Below are 19,458 nucleotides of genomic sequence, written 5' to 3'. Positions count from 1 at the left end.
GCATATAGTGAGGGTCTTGACTTTTTGACTGAAAAAAGTGACAATATGAGTGGCTTGTGACACCACAGTCTCACCCACTCTAACTTGCCTATGTTCTCCATAAGCAAGTCAAGGCAGTGAGAGGCACAAGAAGTCCATACTATGGACTTAAACTCCGCCTCAAGCAAGCAGTCCATCTTGCGGCAATTGGACGCATTGTCCATGACCACTTGAACCACATTTTCGGGGCCAACCTACAAGGATGATGGATGCATGAAATTTGAATGAGAATATGGAAAATAAATGAGGCTTGAAAGTTGAGTAAAAGGCAAAGGCTAAACTTTAAAGCTTCAAACTCAAAAATTAAAATTGCATCTCACCTCGATTATGGCTTGTCGGATGTCGCGATAGATGAAATCACCCGAGGTTTTCTTCCCCACCTTTCCAGCATCCACGGCCCACAAGAAGTAAGTGCCAAGAGAGCAAGATACTAGAATGTTGAGGATGTCCCTCTTCTTTCTATCGGTCCATCCGTCAGAGAGGATGAAACACCTATACTTCACCCATCCCGCTCGAACGGGCTCGAGGGTCTTGTTGATTCTCTCCTTTTCTTCATCAAGTGCCTTTGTGCGCATGTCGTTGTAGGTGGTACCATGCCAAGGGCCATGGCATGGTCTTACTTCGGCAATGGCCCTCGCCATCCTTTGCCATTGAGAAGGATGAGGAGGATGTATCCTTTGCCGGCCGGATGACTTTGTCTTGAGCAACGGCAACGGCGGGGGAGACTCTTCCACTACTCCTTGCTTTGCCAAGCAAGGAGTACTTCTTCACAATGCCTTTGGAAATCTCTTGAGGGATCATCTTGCAAGGTGCAATTCGCCCCCCGGTCTTGGAGAGATGTGCAAGAAGCCTATCTACTAGTGTAGGCCTTGCCACAATAATTGCAAGTCCACTTCCATGTCCCTGACTTCCCCTGGTTCTTCTCATGGGTAATGGCATGCAGAGTAAAGGCTTCATGCTTTTCTCTCATGGTGAAAGAGGAGAGAGGGAGAGGCTTGAGGGAGAGGGAGAGGGAGAGGGAGAGGGAGGGAGAGGCTTGAAAGTTGAGAAAGAGGGAGAGGCTTGAGCCTTGAGGGGGAGGCTGGAAGAGGGAGATGCTTGAGAGAGCCTAGAGGGGAGAAAGGCTTGAGCCTTGAAGGAGAGCTCAAGGGACTTGTGAGGGGAGGGTTGAGTAATGAGCACTTGTGAGGATGGGGTTGGGGGAGGGGCTGTTATATAGATAATAGGGAGAGGCTCAAGCAAAGCCTAAAGGCAAGCAAAGGCAAGGCTCAAGAAAAAGCTAAAGCCCCAAAAACGCCCAAGAAACGGCTCTCCAAACGGCCAAAAAACGACGCAAAAAACGGTGAACAAACGGAGAAAAAAATGGTCAACTGAGATTCAATCGTACCACTAGTGTACCGAACCATACCTCCAAGGCGGTGCGCAAACCGGGTGCCACTATGCACCTAGGTATGCTTGGAGTAGTCATCAATGAAAGTACCAAAGTTAAGGTAACCACCAATAGACGGTGTTCTCATCAGATTGTATTTATCACTATATGCATAAGATGTTATGTTTGGACAGCTTTTGTACATCCATCTTTGGGGAATGCTGCCGATTGCATCTTGACAAGAAATACACCCCTCACATACATGCTTGAATGGGGCCTTAAGCTGTGGCAACTCTGATACCATATCATGCCTTTGAAGGTGTAGCAAACTGCTGAAATTGCTGAAATTTAAGTGACCAAAGCGGGCATGCCAAAGCTCCGCATCACTCATGGTTTTAGTAGCAACCTCTGAATATGCATTATGCATAACTCTCTCATAAGAATCAAGCCTGTACAGACCATGGCATAGTGTGCCAGAACCAGCCCAATCATGTGGCCATTCAAGTGGTTTGAGATATCGTGAGTCACATAATTCATGAGGGGGGCTGCTCTCATGGGATGGAGGTATTCCTCACTAACATACATGCATCCTTTCAAATCACCCCCTGAGAACCCATGCACCCTACAATCCAGAGTGTCTTTGTTCAATGGAAAACCATTTATACAGAAATACATCCCCTTGCAATGCTTTCAAAACCTGAAGCCAGCTGAATGTTTCTCGTGATCATGCCTGACACTCAGAAAAAATCTATGATGTTTGCTGTAGGTAATTGATGGACTTCCTGCAGAATTCTTGCTAGGGAAAGGTGGCCTTCCTCCGTCAAGGGAGACAGCAGAAGCCATGCCTTTCACACAGAGTTTGCTATCCACACAGAAGGCCATTGGGTTCCATGTCAAAGCTGCACCCCCAACTGTAACCATGCCTAGGCTGAAGGTTCGTATTGAATCTGTGTTCCATAGAGATTTTTGTATGGATTTACATGCTGGCTATGTTTGTGACACTGCAGGCTATGACCTCAGGAGCCATTGCAGGGTTTCTGGATGTAGCTTTCAACTTCAATACGCAAGTCATGCTTGGTGACAACCTTATTGGTAGGTTTGATTTGTTACTCCTTTGAGTATGGTCTGCTATTCTGTTGTTATTGTGTGCTATTTTTGCACCTCTTTTATGTCCTCATTAACTGCCTAAAGCTGAAGCCCTGTTGTTGAACATGGTATCTTATTTTGTATGCTCACTTTCATGTACTTACCCTACCACCTATACGTGGGGCCAAAAGGCCCCTCTAGGCTACATGATGGAACGTTGAACTAGTGCGTCCACGTCGCATGGACTCTTAGAGCTACTGCTCCAACATAGACAACAATTATTTTTTATCCTTTTTATAGATATTGATGTGGATTGTTTAGCTCTACAATGGTAACACAAGTATTGTCTTTACATTCTCTTTGTATTTTTGTGCCTCACTTAGTTGAGATATTCATTGACTGCGCTTTGCTGATTGATTGTGTATTGGAACTTGGGTGAGGTAGGTCAATTGGGACAGATGGGCTGGAAGATGGTCATGTACGGGGATGAGACATGGCTTCGTTTGTTTCCCAATGCATTTGTCCGTCATGATGGTGTCAGCAGTTTTTATGTAAGGAGGATCTTATTATGGCCAAAAATCTGTTGTCACACAACATTCATATCCACATGCACATCCCATGCTCCCGGACCCGCATGTATGCGTGTGTATGAAATTGAAGTGTTTCTTGTTGATTTTGGATCTAGGGTTGCACACCCTAAAGAGTTCATATCTGCAATTTATTTTGAAAGAAAAATTCACTCACAATTTTGTATGTGCTTATGGACATGTTTATAGGTCAAAGATACAATTCAAGTGGACAGAAATGTGACCCGACATTTGGATGCGGAATTGGCCACACATGATTGGGATCTTCTTGTATGATTCTTCAAAATATTTGTGATCCATTAATGAGTGGTGTCATGTACTTTTGCAATAATGTTCTCTCTCATATCGTGGAAGTAATCATGGCCTTTATCTTTTGAACTCAATTTCTGACCTTTATTTTAAAGATTCTTCATTACTTGGGGCTGGATCATGTTGGGCATCTTGGAGGTCGTACCAGGTAAAAGCACAGAATGTTGATGTAATAATCTTTTATATCTTGTGTATTTTTTTCAGGAGTAAATAACCATCCTGCTGATTCAAGGTGTTTTTTTTATAGTCCCTTGATGGCTCCAAAGCTTAAGGAAATGGATGATGTTATCCAGCATTTACATGCATCTCTGATCGAAAACAAGTCAACATTTATAGACAGGGAGACACTACTGGTTAGTATGAAGGATGCAAAGCTTTAGACCTTTGCCCTTGTAAGCAATGTAAACAAACAAGATTTTGTAACACACACACACACACACACACACAATGTGTACCTTATTCCCTTTTGCTTCTAATGTTTTTTTATAAAAAAAATTGTGCATAACTGCATGCTAGTTACCACTAGTGCTTTGAGGAAATAGCAGCAATACAGTCTGCTACCTTCGAGTCTACTCTTTTACACGAGTATCCTTAGAGTTGCTAGATGGCCAAATTTGATATGTTCAACTGCAGCAAAAATCAGAGGTGTTTATGTGTTTCAGGTATTTTCTTCACATGGCTGAAAATGTGTCACGATGCAAAGTGCAAACTCTACGTACGGATAGAGGGGGGGAGTACATGTCCAAAGATTTCAATGCGTACTTGTCTGAAAGGGGCATTCAACACCAATGTACCGTGCCATAGACAGTTCAACATAATATGAACTTGAAGAAGAAGAGGACAAGTTATGCCACATTGGCATCCTCCCTCCGTCGCCAAATCTAAAGGATAGCCAAAAGTTCTCATGAACAAGCTGGGGCACTATTTTGAAAGATGAAATAAATGCCATTTTATTTATGTATAAAAAGAAATGATGGTCTTCCAACCTTGGTAGACAGTCGTGCTGGTGTCAGCATAATCACCAAGGATTGCTAGGAGGCTTGGGGAAGCCCATCACTTGTAGGCACAAGTCTCATGGTCAAGCTTGCCAATGGGAACACAACAAAACCCTTAGGTATTCTCCTGCAAGAGACGAAGGTATTAAGACCTTCGGGCTGAGTTTTAACCACACATTCATGGTGATGGATTTCCAAAAAAGAGAGTTATACAGCATGATGCTTGGAAGGCCAGCCGGTCAAATTGTGTCAGCCTAAGCATAGGCTTGTGGTCATTCCCCAAATTTTCTTCTTTTTGGATGGTTTTGAAGAAAGAATAGTGAATAGGCCTCTCATGGAGATGGCACGATGTATGCTTAAAGGCGAAGTTTGCCTCACAGCTTTTGGATGGAAGCTGTTATGTGTGCAGCATATGTACTTGATAGGTGTCCAACAAAAGCCTATAGAATATCACTCCATGACAGAAAGCCATCAGTGGCTCATATGCGTGTTTATTGTTGCTTGGCTTATGCTCTTGTGCCTGAGCAGCACCATTCTAAGCTTGATGACAAGTCAATGCATTTTTGTGGGTTATAGTTCGGAGAGTAAAGGGTACCGTCTCTACCATCCTCCTTCACAATGTATCATGGTTAGTCGAGATGTGGTCTTTGTGGATAATTCATTGCAGCCCTTGCTTGAATGTAAAAAACAGCCAACTATTGGCTCACTGGATCTGTTTGATACTCTCCTCCCCTTGTACGGTACACACATTCCAGGTGTTGGGCATTTGGACACTTAGCCTATGGCTGGAAATTTGTCACGTGGACATGGCTAATCCCATAGCTAATCTGTGATTTGGCAACAGTTTTAGGGTAGATTTAGGGCCCTAGCAGGCTTAGGCAGGGAAGAAGAAGCAAGTCCACAAGCATCACCATGGCTCAGCCTATAACCAACCCATACATAGGAGTGTTTAGGCCATCACTTTGCTCTTCTAAGCATCAGGAAGCTGGCTGATATGATATATTTAGACGTGGGCATCACCAGGGGTGGCTGACCAGAATATCAGGCTCAGCCATCTAAGCACTATGCTGTCCTAGAAAGGTGCACGGATCCATAGAAGAATGCAGCCAAGGTAGCATTTATGAGGTGGTCTGCAGCAAGCAAAGCCAGAGGAGATTATTCCTTGGGAGTTGTGTGCTCAAAGGAGCATACCATTGGCTCTTATATCAGTTCCAAAGGCGGAGCATGAGGCATGATCATTCTCAATAGGAGACCATAGCTCTCTTCTCTCTCTATCTATTCATTGTGTTAAAGCATCATTGTATGTTCCTAATGAGTAGGTTTAGGACTGGATCAAGTACAACAAGGTTTTCACAAGCAAGAAAATACCCCCGTACTTGCTGAAAATCATCATAGAGCAGCTGAAAATCAGCAACAAGTATGCCTGATGTTGAGCACATTGGTCAGGCAAACATTGATGATGCAGTGGAAAAAGAGAGGACAGCAATTGAGCAAGCTAAATCGGTGCTTCGTTGGTTGTTGCAAACTTTGTGGGACAACAATGTAGTGGCTCCTTTCACAAGTTGGACACGTGCTAGTTCTCGCCATGCATCTGGGCATAATGTTGATCATGCTTTTTTGAGCGGCTTGTGTGATGAAGAAGAGCCAGTTTCATTTGACGAAGAATGAGAGAATCAAAATTGGATGCACGCCATGCAACAAGAATATGATTCCATTTCGAAGAATGGCACTAGTTGACTTGCCTTTTGGCGAGAAGGCTATTGGCATGAAGTGGTCTATAAGATGATAGATCAAAAGGACGTCCCATGGTAGCATTTTTCACTACAAAGCCAAACTAGTGGCAAAGGGCTATGCACAACAAAAAGGCATAATTTGCCCTGCATCTCTAGAGGTTTGACAGAAACTCAGTACGAAGGGCTTTGTGTGAATATATGCTCTTATGTGTGTGTGTGTGTGTGTGTGGAGTGCGTGTGTGAGAGCATATCTTGATACAGAGTTCTACATCCACTATTGGGCACTAATGACGTTACTGGGGATGTCGTAGTATCTAGTCCATACTATGCATAATGGAGTTGATAGTTAAATAGTCTTGTGGGTTGACTACCATGAGTATGCAACATGCACGTTCTTAAAAGGTGAATTTAGGCATGTTCCTGGATTCATCTAGGTATATGTATATAGATTATGAGATCGTTGCTCCCACTTCAAGCATGACTACATTGGCGATGATCTTCTCCTCCCCCGTGAGTGCAGCACAGGTGATGGACTGGAACACGGAGTCAGTGTTCACCACTTTACAGGGGCAAGCCATAGAGCTTTTGCATCATTTGCACGATGTGCATATCACTGATGTGTTTACTCACGTCTGGCCTTTGGCTTGGATGGAGTTGGGTGGCTACCGCCTTAGGGATCAGGCAGGAGAGATAGTGTCCTCTAGCTTGGAGGTGCTGTTATTGTGTTTCTTCATGTTTTAGTGGTAGTATCACTTTCCCCCTCCTACAGATACTTGCACTGTGACAGATGGAGGCGAGAGTATGCAAACTCTAGTGTTGTATGATCAATGATGTAACATGTTACATAAGTAGGGAGCATGGAGTGGGCAAATGCCAAAACCTGTCACCTGTAGGCTGTGTCATGTGGACAAACATGAGGAGGTCCAAGCCTCAAGAAACTAAACAAAACATGAGTGGAAGCAAGCAAAAACATGGATGATGGAGTGCTCACTGCTCTGTGGGCAAGCCACAAAACCTGTAGACGGACTCCTAAGCAGCGAGAAAAAACATAAGTAGGAAGTGGACAAAACATAAGTAGAGAGTGGAAGAATACTAAGTAGCCCTAAGCCTCATCAAAGCTCCCCTCATCCCCAAGAGGTGAACCGAGGGCATATCAAGATCATACCAAAAAGAGCCCATAGATTTGTAGTTTGGGACTAGCACCCTCTCACTACGCTAAACACCTCCTACAAGATATTTGCTAAGGCCCTCGCGCTTTGGATCAAATTCATCTTGCCCAGAGTTGTGGACCCAAATTAGTTTAGATTCGTTCATGGGGCCAACAGATCCATGAAGCAGTACTCAACATCCAATGTGGAATAGATTATGCACTGGCTCTTAATCAACCTTATATACTGCTCAACCTTGATTTGGATAAGGCATACAACAGAGTCAGATGAGATTTTATGCTTGCAGTTCTGATCAATGGGCTCCTCATCCTCATCTGCAAACTACTCCTCCTCATCATCATCATCAAACTCATAAGCCTCGGTAGCAACTGAGCATGATGTCCCAACATGGCTAGAGGATGGCTGGCCATCTGTAGAGGGTGGAGCAATCGAAAGAGGCTCCAAAGCCTCATTTGCCTCTACAATAGCCTCTTGCAAGGCAATCAAGCGCCTCTCATGTTTTTCTTTGTTAAGCATTTCCAACGTGATCTCCATTCTCTCATAGCCTCTTTCTTTGATCTTGGAGATGCGCCTCAAGTTTGTGTATGAAAACAAGCTTCTCCGTATGAGAAGGAGAAGCCTGTTTCTTCTCTTAGTATGAATGAGGAAAAATGTGCTCCAATTTCTTTCACATGGGGAGGCACACGTGCCTTGAGAAAGCAGTGTAAGTGCAAGAGCTTGTAATTTGGGTGTGCAAGCCCGAAATGTCTCCCACCATTTCACACTCTCTTGCATTCTTTTCTCATCTTTTGCAACAAATGTGCCGCTTTCTCGCTTATACTTGTCCAGCTCATCAATGAGATCTCCTTGCAAGGCCAAATCACCCTTAGTGTATTTCTCCAACAATGTCATCCATCCATCATGCACCTCTGAGTCACTATCTTGCTCTTTTCCTTTCCATACAAGGTGCAAGATATAGCCCACAACATGCAATGGTGTGTGCATCATTTCCCATCTACCAATGCATAGGTCTTCGATCTCTTTCATCTTATTGGCCTCAATGCCTTGCATGTTTTGCACTTGCTCTACCATATGATCTGTAAGCTCATACATGAGGCCCATGGTGACTCCTTCCTTGTCAGCCAAGCGGAGAATCTTCAAAATGGGAGCGCATATCTTGACAATGGTTCTTGCCTCTTGCCAAAAAGATGCAGAGAACACAATGTCTGACACCTCAATTGCCTGAGGGGTCTTTGATGCCTTCATTTTTTACAAATTTATCATCAATCATCAGCTTGCGCACACCCTGCATACATCTCCCATCCAAGAGAGTAACCAGCATAAGTAAAAAGCATGCAAATCGAGTTGCAGAAGGCTTCACCAAGTCGTCCTTGCTGAGTTTTTTAAACAATTCCAACACTGTGGACTGACTTGTGACAAATGTGACAACTTGAGTTACTTGGTTTCTAGTGTAGAAAATGGTTGGCCACTCCGGTTTAACCAATTCCCCACCCTGAATGCAATTCGATGCGTTATCCATGCATATGTGCACAACATTTGCTGGGCCAACCTCAATGATAATCTGCTTTAAATGCTAGAAAATAAACTCCCCAGATGTGTCCATAGATTTCAAGAATACAGTGCCATGAATGGAGCATGCAAGAAAATTTATGATAGGCCTGCGCCTAGTGTCTGAACATCCATCAAAAACAATGGTGCATCCATTTTTTTTCCATTTCTCGCACACCCCCATGATCTCATGATCAATGCATTTGACCTCATCCACTAACTCAGTGGTACGCAAGCAATGGTAAGATGGAGGCACATAAGGATCGGCATGTCCAATTGCCTTCACCATCTCCAAAACGTAAGGACTCCTCACTTTCCAATGGGGAATGTCGTTCACATAAAAGACTGTGCGCACTACAATGGTTGCTTGCGTTCGTGCTTGTACATTCCATGCATTTGCCAAATCCCCCTTCCCTTTAGACATCTTTCTCTTCTTACATGATGACCCAACATTTGCACTACTGTTGACTTGTGTACTTCCCTATGTGCCCATTGCTGTGGACCCTTGTCATGTGCACAGTGTGTATCTACCATGTGCTACACGCACGCAAGACTAGTTTCGAGGCTTGGGGAAGTTTGGAGCTAGGCAGGCTGATTGACGAGCTGAGTTAGGGATATACTAACGGGCGGGCGCCCAAGTGTGGACGCCCAATGACCGGCCAAGAGCCTATAAAAGGGTGGCCAAGGTTAGTTATTGGGATATAGAGAGTCTCGCGAGTTTGTGAGAGCTCTATGGTCTTGGAGCCTGGATCTAGTGCAGACGTGCACCTGCTTTATGCAGCCGAGGCCGGCAGCAATCTCGAGGCCCGCGAGGGCAGCTTCGTGGCGGTATGGGACATCGCGAGGTGGAGATTGGTCGGTACGTCAACCTAGTTAGCTCAGCTCGTGGCTCGGTGGGGACAGCCAAGACTGTGGGCTTGCCCACGGCTGTCATGGTTGGGAGGTGAGTCAGGCCTGCACCCCCTTGTTTGTTTGTTCGTTTGTTTGCAGGATTCGAGTCTCGTACCAAGAACGATCACGAGGAGATCCGTGGGGATTTGACAACCCTGCACCCTGAGATACATCTCCACCCAAATTATCCACCAAAGCATCCACAAAAGCCTCTCGGCCACCATGAACACTGCTACGACTGTTTGCATGCAACCTCCTGTAAACATCTTTAACCTCTTTTGATACATTTGCGCAAGGCCCCACACCATGGCCAACCAAGCCCAACATGTGTGCCTGAATGTGTAGCGGGCCTCCATCCCATTGACGACAGCAATAATTGCATTTACAGGTGAATTGCCCTTTCCCAAGGGCCTTCACTTGGGTCACATATTGCCACTCTAGACGCTTGGATTGGCCCATGTGTAAAAAGGGTGATTAGATAGAACTTCATTAGAGGTTGAAGAGGCCGACATTGGGCACAAAATTGAACAAACTTGAGTCTTGAAGTATGAAGTGGGCTCAGGGGGAAGACACACACTTGACAAACTGTGCACACAGTGGCCACGGCCCACTAGCAAGTGCACACACACACACACACACACACACACAAGGTTGAAAGTTGAAACTTTCAAGACTCACGAGAGGGGGAAGGGGGGGCGCAGGCATAAAAAAGGGGGGCGCAGGCAAAAAAAGGAGGGCAAAAATTAAAATGTGCAGCAGCCAGCCTACAGGCTACAGTTTGGACTCTGCAATGTTGCAAAAAAGTCATGGGCTTCAACTTTTCTTACCTTAAGGCTTAGCCACTTAAGTGCTTGCTTTACTTTGCTTGGGGGCCTCAAAACAGTTGCGTACAGCAGCCGCGCAGCGCAACGTCATCGAGCAGCACGCACGTCAAATTGGTCGCCCAAAAACCAGAAGTTTCAAAAAAGCCCTAAATTTTAGGGCACCGTACAGAAAAAGATTTCGGACGTGGGTAGACGTATGGAATTCCAACCATACGTGTACGAAAAGAACTATGGGCGCGGATGACAGCTGTCACCATTTGGTCCATCTCCATTTTTGGAACCACTTCTATGGGACTGTCACTCCATAGAGCAACGAGATTTGCACCATGTTCACACATGGCCAGGTCAGTGTCCCATGTGAAAGGGTTAGTCATCTGGTGTCACATGGACGGGAACCAGTTTTGTGCCACCCGTGTGTGACTACTATTGTGCCATATGGACGGGAGCTTGTTTGTTGCCACTCGTGTATGACCAGGATTGCGTCTTACCCATGGGATTGTCACTCTATGGTAGGATTGATATTTGTGCTGAGCTTTGTCTATGGGATTGTCACTCCATAGGAAGGCCCGTGCCAGGATTTGTGTTTTGCCTATGGGACTATCACTCCATAGGAAAACTAGGACTTCACATTTCTGTCGTGCCAGTTTTGTGTCCGACAAGAAATGCTTGTACAAGTTTCATGAAAGGGAGATTTCGTCCATTACATGTGCACATGCATTTATGTTTGCATATGCATAAACTTGTTTTCGCATGACTTGTTTTCGTGTGTTTGCCTGCTATGTCGTGCCAGTACACTGGACGGGGACGCTCCCAGTGTACCGTGGGTGTGTTGTCTGCTGACCAGTTGGTGTGGTGTGTGAACAGGTGGTAAGTATTACCCTTTTTAGCCTTTTCAAATGTAAAATCCATTAATGTGTTTAAGATTGGGTGTTCACACACATTTAAATTTGGCTAGACATTTGATTTAATGTGGGTGTCCAACATTATTAAGGTTTAATAATAATATTTATAACATGTATTGCATGGAGAAATATTTCTTTCCCACACGTGGATGGTTGGTGGGAGGGTAGTTGATGGAAAAGAGACGCCTGTTGTACCTACTCGCCTCTCTTGCAACTTGTATCCGCCTTTGTCTTGCAGCTTGTACCCGCCTGTTCTGCAGCTTGTACCCGACTGTACTTGTAGCTTGTACCCGCCTCTGTCCTGTAGCTTGTACCCGACTATTCTGTAGCTTGTATCCGACTGTACCAGCAGCTTTGTACCCGACTATATCTGCAACCTCTACCTGACCGTACATGCAAGTGATGTACCCAATTGTACCTGTTGTTGAACCCGTGTGCAATCCTTTGTATCCGCTTGCTGCCCAGCATCTGCTGCAGCCCTTATACCCGCCTACAGTATTGGAGTGCATCAGAAAGGAGATGAGCTTCTCTCTTGAGAATTGAATTTGAATCCTTGTCAAGTATTTATTTCTGTATTTTCAGATTCAGTTATTATTAAAATTAAATGTTGTTTTCTCAAGTCTTGTCAGGCAAAATTATCACATCCTGTTGCCTTCATCAAGTAAGGCCACCAGGATGGTGACTTTTTCCATGATTACCCTGACTGCGCCCTCACATTTTGAGGAGCTAGTGAAGGTCATTTGGGTATAAGAAAAAATGGGAGCAAAGCTGACTCGAGAGCACCAGGTATTACTCCCTCCGTGGTGTTTCACCTTGTCAGGCGTTAGTGGTACACGGTCCTGAAAGATCAGTAAGAGCAGGTGTTCACCCAGTGAAGATTGAAGGTGGGATACTGCCTGTGACTTGGTCTACTCTAACAACTGATTCTTTATCGACAAAATCTTATTGTTTACTAGTTGTACTTACTCCTTGTTATGGAGAAATCTGGCCTTGGGCCTGTGAACACTTGTACATACTTGCACATATAAATACTCCAAGAAATACAACTCTATTGAGGGGGGGGGGGACGGCCTTTTCTGGCCCTAGTGATGGTGTCAAGTGTTCTTTGTCATTTTCAGTTTTGATGTTGCAAGTATTGTCCATTGTTTGAATTAGTTAAGTGATCTAAAATATGTGCACTTTATCTTCCGATTTGTAGTCCTCCTATAGGGAACGGTTACAACAGCTCGGTCTTTCTCACCTCTTCTATCAGGCTTCATGGCAGATTGGAGAGAGCAGAAACTCCCTTAGAGGACTTCAAGGGATGCACCTTGTAGAGGGTGAGGGTGATTGGTTTTCATGCACATGAATGGCACATCGACCCTCCACTAGCCAAGGTGGCCAGAGAGAGACTCTGGCGGTTATGGATTTGGGAGGGCCGGCCTCTCTTGAGTCTCCAGTGGGACTTGGGAGAGTGGACTTTTCAGGATCCAGCGGTCAGTGAGGAGACGCCTGGCACCCCCTTTTTTTGCTTACATTGCATGGCTAGGTCGTAGGATTCATATGTCAAATGTAAAGGGCACTCCGTAGCAGCAGGACATTGGCGGTCCCAAAGCCTCCCGCCGCACACTCTCTTCGATTTTTTGAAGCAGTTGTGGATAGTGTTCGGCCGCTCGATATAATTCATACCCTCCGTGGTCAGTGGGAGCAGCTTCAAGGTGGCTCAGACCGCGTGTAGAAGCGTTGAGAGGCCTTCCTGAGGATCTGGCATCATAATCCCTTTCTCACTGACAGTGATGGCGAACCCAATTCGCATTATAGACCACTTGTGTGGTTTTTTCCCCCTACCCCCATTGTATGACATAGCCTTCTCCTCCTAGAGCGGCCAGCCAGAGGAGAAGAGCATCCTCCCCCTTTTATGCATCTTGACTCTCGTTTCCCATTTGAAGACCAGTCTGTATGTAGCCACTTTGGCTGTTTTCTTGGTAACTAATGAAAGGTTCTTTTTCCCGGAAAAAAAAAGAATGTGCATAGTGTGCTGGGTCCCATAGGTCGCATCCTATGCAGGGGCAGGCAGTTTGATGGCTTCCGCTTTACTGTATTTGGGTCCTTCACGTAGCTTCCTTTGTTGAGCTTGCTGTTGCAGGGCCAGGTCCTCCTCAAGGGTCAACTCAATGTCTGTGAGGCATTCTTCTTCCCACTTAGTAAGGCTCTTTAGTGGAACTATCTATCACGGTTCACCTAAAGACAATGGATCGGTGTTTCCCATGGTTAACCTTGCTAAGTGGAATTTGTCCTGTCGACAGAGTTGTAGCCCAAGCGGTTGAAGGTGTCACCTGGGACCGGGGGGGCTCCTGGGTTCGAGCCTCCCCAAAGGCTACTCAAAGGCACCATTGTCTAGAAACCTGTCTATGGACAGGTTTTTAGACCACCTACAGGCAGGGGCTTCTCTATGTGCCTATGGGCGGGGAAAATATTCACTGATGCAGTATCTCTCACCAGAAAATAAAGTGGAATTTGTCCTTAAGGTTTTATTGGTCTCACCTCCAGGTGCCCAACTCTGTTGGAGGGGTCTCATTCTATGATCCATCATGTACTCTTTTGAGGTCCGCCTATTCTCCTTTGTGCCACTATCCATTAGATAAAATAGAAACATAATGAATTTCTCTGGGCGGTTTGATAATCTAGGTCCCCTTTCTCTTAGCATCAATGTGTGCTCTCATCTCAAGTAGAAAAAGGACTAGCAGGCTGCATTTGTGGTCAAACCCTTAGAATTATAATGTCACCATGTATTGCATGAGTAGAAAATGGAGTGCATCATAATCTTCCCGAGGTGACAGAGGTGGCAGGTGTATGTGTCATTTAGACTTTTGTATCTCCATGTATCCCTGTCTGGAGCGTGGTCTATGTCAAACCTACTTTTTTGTGACGTGTTGTGTTGTTCTTTCTAGGCTATTGAGGAATCTAAATGAAGCTCTTCAAAAAATATGTTTTGTAAAAAGTATCCCTTGTATCCAAGGTTTTTCATCATCATGCTAAAATGCTGGACCCTGGTAATATATTGTAGATGGTGGTCAGTGATCATGGCATGACACATGGTGGTAACCATGGAGGTGCAAGCTTTGAGGAAACAGATGCTTTGGCGCTCTTCATACGAGAAAGGGTGTTCTCAAAATCCATGGGTTCTGAGAATGACCAAGCCTTGCAAGTATGAAGGTGTTGCTCCTTGTAAAAGATCTTCAGGTTTCAAAAAGTTGAGGCCACTTGTCTTTTTTTGGCAAGAAAACTGACCAAAATGGAGACAAGGATTAAATGTGGTTTGCCTTGTCAATTAGGTTGATCTGGTCCCAACTTTGGCATTGCTGCTTGGAGTTCCAATCCCAAAGAACAGTGTTGGAGTGCTCCTCCCTGAGCTTTTTGATACTTTGACTGGTAGGATTTTGGATTTCATGTTTATAAGTATCAAATATTAGCAAATCACTTGTATGCTGGTGGCTTCTCAAAATCTGCCCACTGCCCATCCCTTGGCAAAAACGCTGCCACATACCAGCACTACTCCTGTGTCCAGGGGGCTTTGGCGACATGCCGATATCTTGGCAGGCATGCACAACATCTACTATTGCAAACCCATCCTAAATTAAAACGAATCAAAATAATTGCTTTAGGTGCAGTATACGGGATGTAATAACATTAACATTTTAGAGAGCTTGCTTGTTGTATGTGGTATTGAATGGATAATGCCCTGGCTTTAAAGCTGTTAACCTCGCAATGGCTGCCACAGCAGCGCAAGAAAATCTGTGGGCTTTGGAAGTGAACTCATGGCAGATCATAAGATTACTCAAAGTTCGATCTCCCAAGTCTCCATGCCTAAGGTCTATCTGCTCCAGCCAAGTACCCATGGCTGATGTCCAGGAAGAAAATGATGATAGAGAGATTACCAAGTTTTGTAATTTGTTTAGGGAGGCTCAAGGTCTACATAAAAGGTGGAAAGATCCAACATGCAACAAGTAAGTATCAAAGCCACACATTATGGATTTTCAATGCTACATTGCACGTCCTCTGGCTCTGAGCTCTTGTTATTGGATTTTATATTTTCTTACAGCTTAAATAAAATGGCTTCTGATTCTCCAGGGAAGATTTGAGCTGCACTTCAGTAGACTGGAAGGTGGTTTCTGCGGGGTACCTATCATTCCTTCATGCAGCTTCAGATTGGCTAGCAAGGGGGACCACTGAGGTTTGTGAATCATTGTCTCTGCAGTAGCCTTTGTGGCCACACAATTCCTTTATCAACTGAACCAAGATGTTTTCTATGTCCCACTATAGAAGAGCAACCTCCTGGTTTACAATGGCGGGTTCCTCATGCTCCTCTCAACAATGATGTTTATAGGAGTCTCTGTCTCGATAAACAAGGAAGTTTCTGGTGTCTCTAAGAGTAGGTGGGAGTTTTGCATTAGCAAGTTTGAGAATTGGATTGCTCTTGGTGGAGTTTGCGGACATGCATTGAGCTTCAACTCTAGCTCTTTGGTGGAAGAGGAGCAGTTTACCTTGCATTTTCTGGTGGTCACCTTGTGGTTCTCTTTCCTGTGGAGAACTTGTCAGCAGGCAAGCTTGTATTGTCAACCTGCATTATACCAGAGCTTCACTTCATGGTGGAATCTGCTGCCTAGTGCAAGGAGATGTATGGATGAGGGGGGAAACTTTGATGGAAAATCACCAGAAACAAGGGATCAAGGTGCATGTGACAGGAGAAAGTTGGCGGTTCAGGTTGTTGCGATAGTCACAGTTTTAGTAACAGGGAGGTTAATGCGAGGATGGCACAGAAGCGGTGTAAACTGGGCCCATCTTCCAGATGTCGCCAAGTGGTTGGATCAGGCTGATCCATCGATCCTCCTGGCAACCCAACTGGTGTCGCTTGTTGTGGTTACCCTCATTTGCTGTGGGCTAGTTTTGGAGCAAACACCACAGAACATCATGCAGAGAGCTGTAGCAGGAAGTTTGACATTAGCTGCTTTGCTCATACTGTTCTACCATGTAAGGACAAAGGGTAGTGCAGTGGCCCTTGTTGACCAGTTCTGTATCAAGTTAGCGCAACTTGTGTATGCCCTTCTGGGTTGCACCACCCTTGCCATTCTTCTATTCACCCCTTGGTTTGTATCTTCTCCTGTGGCTAGAGGAAATTTTGTGGAAGACTCCATGAAGATGAAACGACAAAGCCTCCTTGCAAGAGAACAGCAGTTGTGCCTCAATTTGATTGGGAAAGTGTTCATCTCATGCTGGTGCTTCTTACAACTTCTACTTCAACAGCCTGTAAACTCAGTACCAGTGCTGCTGCTCCTACTGCAACTCATTTCCTGTTTAGTCTTCTTCAACATGGCAGGCTCTACATGCAGTTCTTGGTTGAAAGTAAGGGGACCTATTTCCCTGCCCTTCTGTACAAGACCATTCATCAGACAGCTTAAGCTTCAGAACAATCCAATGTTTTTAGAGTATCTATGCCTTTCAGATGAGCATCAAGATTTAATCTTATTTTGCTTGAAATATTATCTAATTCTGCCCCTTTTAATACTTCCAGGTCCTGACATTATACTGGATGGGAGCATCTGGCCATTTTGGGATGGGAAACACTAACACGCTTGCAACCGTGGATGTTGCTGGAGCTTATATTGTATGCAAAGATCATGTAAACTCTTTGATAGTTTTCAAGCAGTTTAAAAGAACCTGCATGTGACATGGGCCATGGGCCATAACTGCTGCTTTTGCAGGGTCTAAGCCAGCATTCCGTCTTTCTATCAGGTTTGCTGGCATTTATAATTACATATGCAGCTCCACTTTTATACATGATGGGGCTTTTATTGATGGCATCCATGATTGGCATTGATATTAGTATTAGGGGCACTGACAAACAAAGACATCATTGGCTTTTGGAGGCAATTGCTCTCCCTTGCAGTGTCCCTCTAGCTCTCAGCTCCATAATCCTCCTTGTGTTCACTCTCGTCATGCTTCTCATGCAAGGTCACCTTTTCATATGGACCGTTTTCTCCCCCAAGTAAGTTTGTATGCGGTTTTATATTTGACATTACCCGGCTTTTTGGATCATAGCATTGAAACCATATTGCACAAGACTTTTTGTGAGTTAAAATGGTATGTGTTGTGTTTTGTGCAGATATATCTACGTATGTTTCACAATTCTGAGCACATACTTGGGAGTTATAATCAATACATCAGTCTCCCTTTATACATGTGTAATTGTGGGCAAGAGCTTGAAGCAGGTACTTGTGGCTTCAAAATACTGACAGCCTCAAGTCAGAGAAGTGCAAATTGGCACAGAAGAGATAGTGTTAACCTTAGACTTCAAAACAGGTGAACTGACAACTATTTTCTCTACACAATGGATTGTTGCACATCTAAGAGCCCGTTCTAAGAGAGAGAATGCATGCCAACTCTCTCCATGCTTAATTTTTCTAACACACGTCACTTATGCCTTGTACACATGGCTCAGATACATAATTTTCAACCTAGATTACATTTTGATCCTTAAAATGGTCTGTACATGGGAGTAATCTAATAATTGGTAAATCTTCGGTTTTTCTTTTCTCATCATCCATTGTCTTTGAGGATGCTAAAAATGTCCATTTTATAAAACCCTTACCATAGTTGTGGGATGTGCAGAAATCAAAACTTCTGGGTATCATGAGAACGTGAATATACCCATTTCCTAGAATAGTTTGTACCAATTTTCGTATTTAGCCTATTGTAGAACATTCATGCGGCAATGATTCAAACCATAAACAGTGAGCACAGGCTGCCTTTGCAGTTGAAGATCGTTGCCAGCTCATGGGTTCAAAACATGACATGGCTCTATAAATTTTGATAATTATCTTACCTTATGGATGCTCCTTTCGCATTGATTGATATCAGCTGCATAAGCATTTGAATCGTTGGTTTATGCACTCAATTGGATAGTAGATTTTGTTGAAATGTGCAATGTAAAATTGCAACGGGTTTTGATGTGTGAATTATGTTTGTGTGGCACCACACCTTATATGGGTGAGATGAGATATTATTTTATGAGAGACACAAAAAGATGTGGGATAGAGATTGCCACATAGAATGACAATGTGTAAAGGAGATTGGGTCAATGGCTATATATATTAGAAGCCTTTGATTTGTATGGTTCATAACAACATATGCAATAGAGATTGTGTGTTGAGTGTGCTACTCTCTCTCTCTCATGGAGTTTTTGGTGTGGTTTATAATCCACCTTAATCTTTATGTTTAATCTATGCAAATCACTATGATCAATCTCATATTAGGATTTTCAACATGGTATCGGAGCTAGGATGGGCACTTGATTATGATGGATATCTATGTGTGGTAGTTTTTATGAGAATTCATTTGATTAAGTATTTGTTATGTTTTTAGCATTACTTATGAGAAAATTTAAGCACACTTTACTATCATTAAGATTGCATTAGAGAGAGTATAAAGATGTCAATGGAGTTGCAAGAAGAGAAACTTGCATTTGGAGATTTGAAGCTGTCTATGAAAGCTGAAAATGAATTCAATAATGTAGAGATGTTGGAGTCATCAAAGAAGCTACCAAGAACAAGATGACACCAAAGAAAGTTGATTTTTTGTGATTATTTGTCTCATAAGTTTGGTTTGAGAATGTAGGAATGCTCAACTTTTGGCAAAGGGTAGCTATTGAAAAGGATTGTGGATTCATTTCTTGATTCCTTGTAATTTGGCAAGGATATGGAGATGCAAAGCTTGTCCAAGAAGGGGCAAGTGGTTGTAGGCTTGGAAGAAGTCCACGATGAGTATGTTATCAAGGCAAATGCTCAGTCTTGTGATTCAAAAGTGCTCAATGGAAAAGAAGCATATGTTGGTGCACAGGGTGGTGCACTATTGATGGCTTGGAAAGCAAGCCATGGGGAGAGGAATTAATCCTCTTAACTACCAACATATGGGAAGCCATAGACAACTTGGTGGCCATAGATTTGGCCAAGCATTGATGAGGGAGGCAA

At 44.1% G+C, this 19,458-nt stretch overlaps 1 protein-coding gene across 13 annotated transcripts in view; it reads left to right on the top strand.

The window, feature by feature from the left end:
- LOC147634812 (Alkaline-phosphatase-like family protein) overlaps nucleotides 1–18,649 on the top strand; it is a 50,668-nt gene extending 32,019 nt beyond the window's left edge. For 2 of the 13 annotated variants that reach the window (XM_086803993.1, XM_086803996.1), the window contains 14 exons: nucleotides 2,175–2,342; nucleotides 2,416–2,500; nucleotides 2,939–3,045; nucleotides 3,271–3,351; nucleotides 3,486–3,538; nucleotides 3,638–3,743; nucleotides 14,499–14,639; nucleotides 14,767–14,863; nucleotides 15,213–15,438; nucleotides 15,563–15,665; nucleotides 15,755–16,834; nucleotides 17,004–17,096; nucleotides 17,194–17,477; nucleotides 17,595–18,028. In XM_086803993.1, coding sequence (XP_086660119.1) covers nucleotides 2,175–2,342; nucleotides 2,416–2,500; nucleotides 2,939–3,045; nucleotides 3,271–3,351; nucleotides 3,486–3,538; nucleotides 3,638–3,743; nucleotides 14,499–14,639; nucleotides 14,767–14,863; nucleotides 15,213–15,438; nucleotides 15,563–15,665; nucleotides 15,755–16,834; nucleotides 17,004–17,096; nucleotides 17,194–17,477; nucleotides 17,595–17,724 — 2,754 coding nt within the window. In that variant the 3' untranslated portion in view covers nucleotides 17,725–18,028. Of the gene's footprint in view, nucleotides 1–2,174; nucleotides 2,343–2,415; nucleotides 2,501–2,938; nucleotides 3,046–3,270; nucleotides 3,352–3,485; nucleotides 3,539–3,637; nucleotides 3,744–14,498; nucleotides 14,640–14,766; nucleotides 14,864–15,212; nucleotides 15,439–15,562; nucleotides 15,666–15,754; nucleotides 16,835–17,003; nucleotides 17,112–17,193; nucleotides 17,478–17,594; nucleotides 18,029–18,100 lie in introns of those variants that run through there. The other 11 variants (XR_015266802.1, XR_015266805.1, XR_015266804.1 and 8 more) reach the window with 11 other exon arrangements.
- Nucleotides 18,650–19,458: the final 809 nt, after the last annotated feature.

The sequence above is a fragment of the Cibotium barometz genome, chromosome 10 (assembly GCF_041138505.1).
Source record: "Cibotium barometz isolate CiBa-2024 chromosome 10, ASM4113850v1, whole genome shotgun sequence".
Lineage (NCBI taxonomy): Eukaryota > Viridiplantae > Streptophyta > Polypodiopsida > Cyatheales > Cibotiaceae > Cibotium > Cibotium barometz.
Note: the sequence above shows the minus strand (reverse complement) of the source record. Positions and strands in the feature narration are given on the sequence as shown.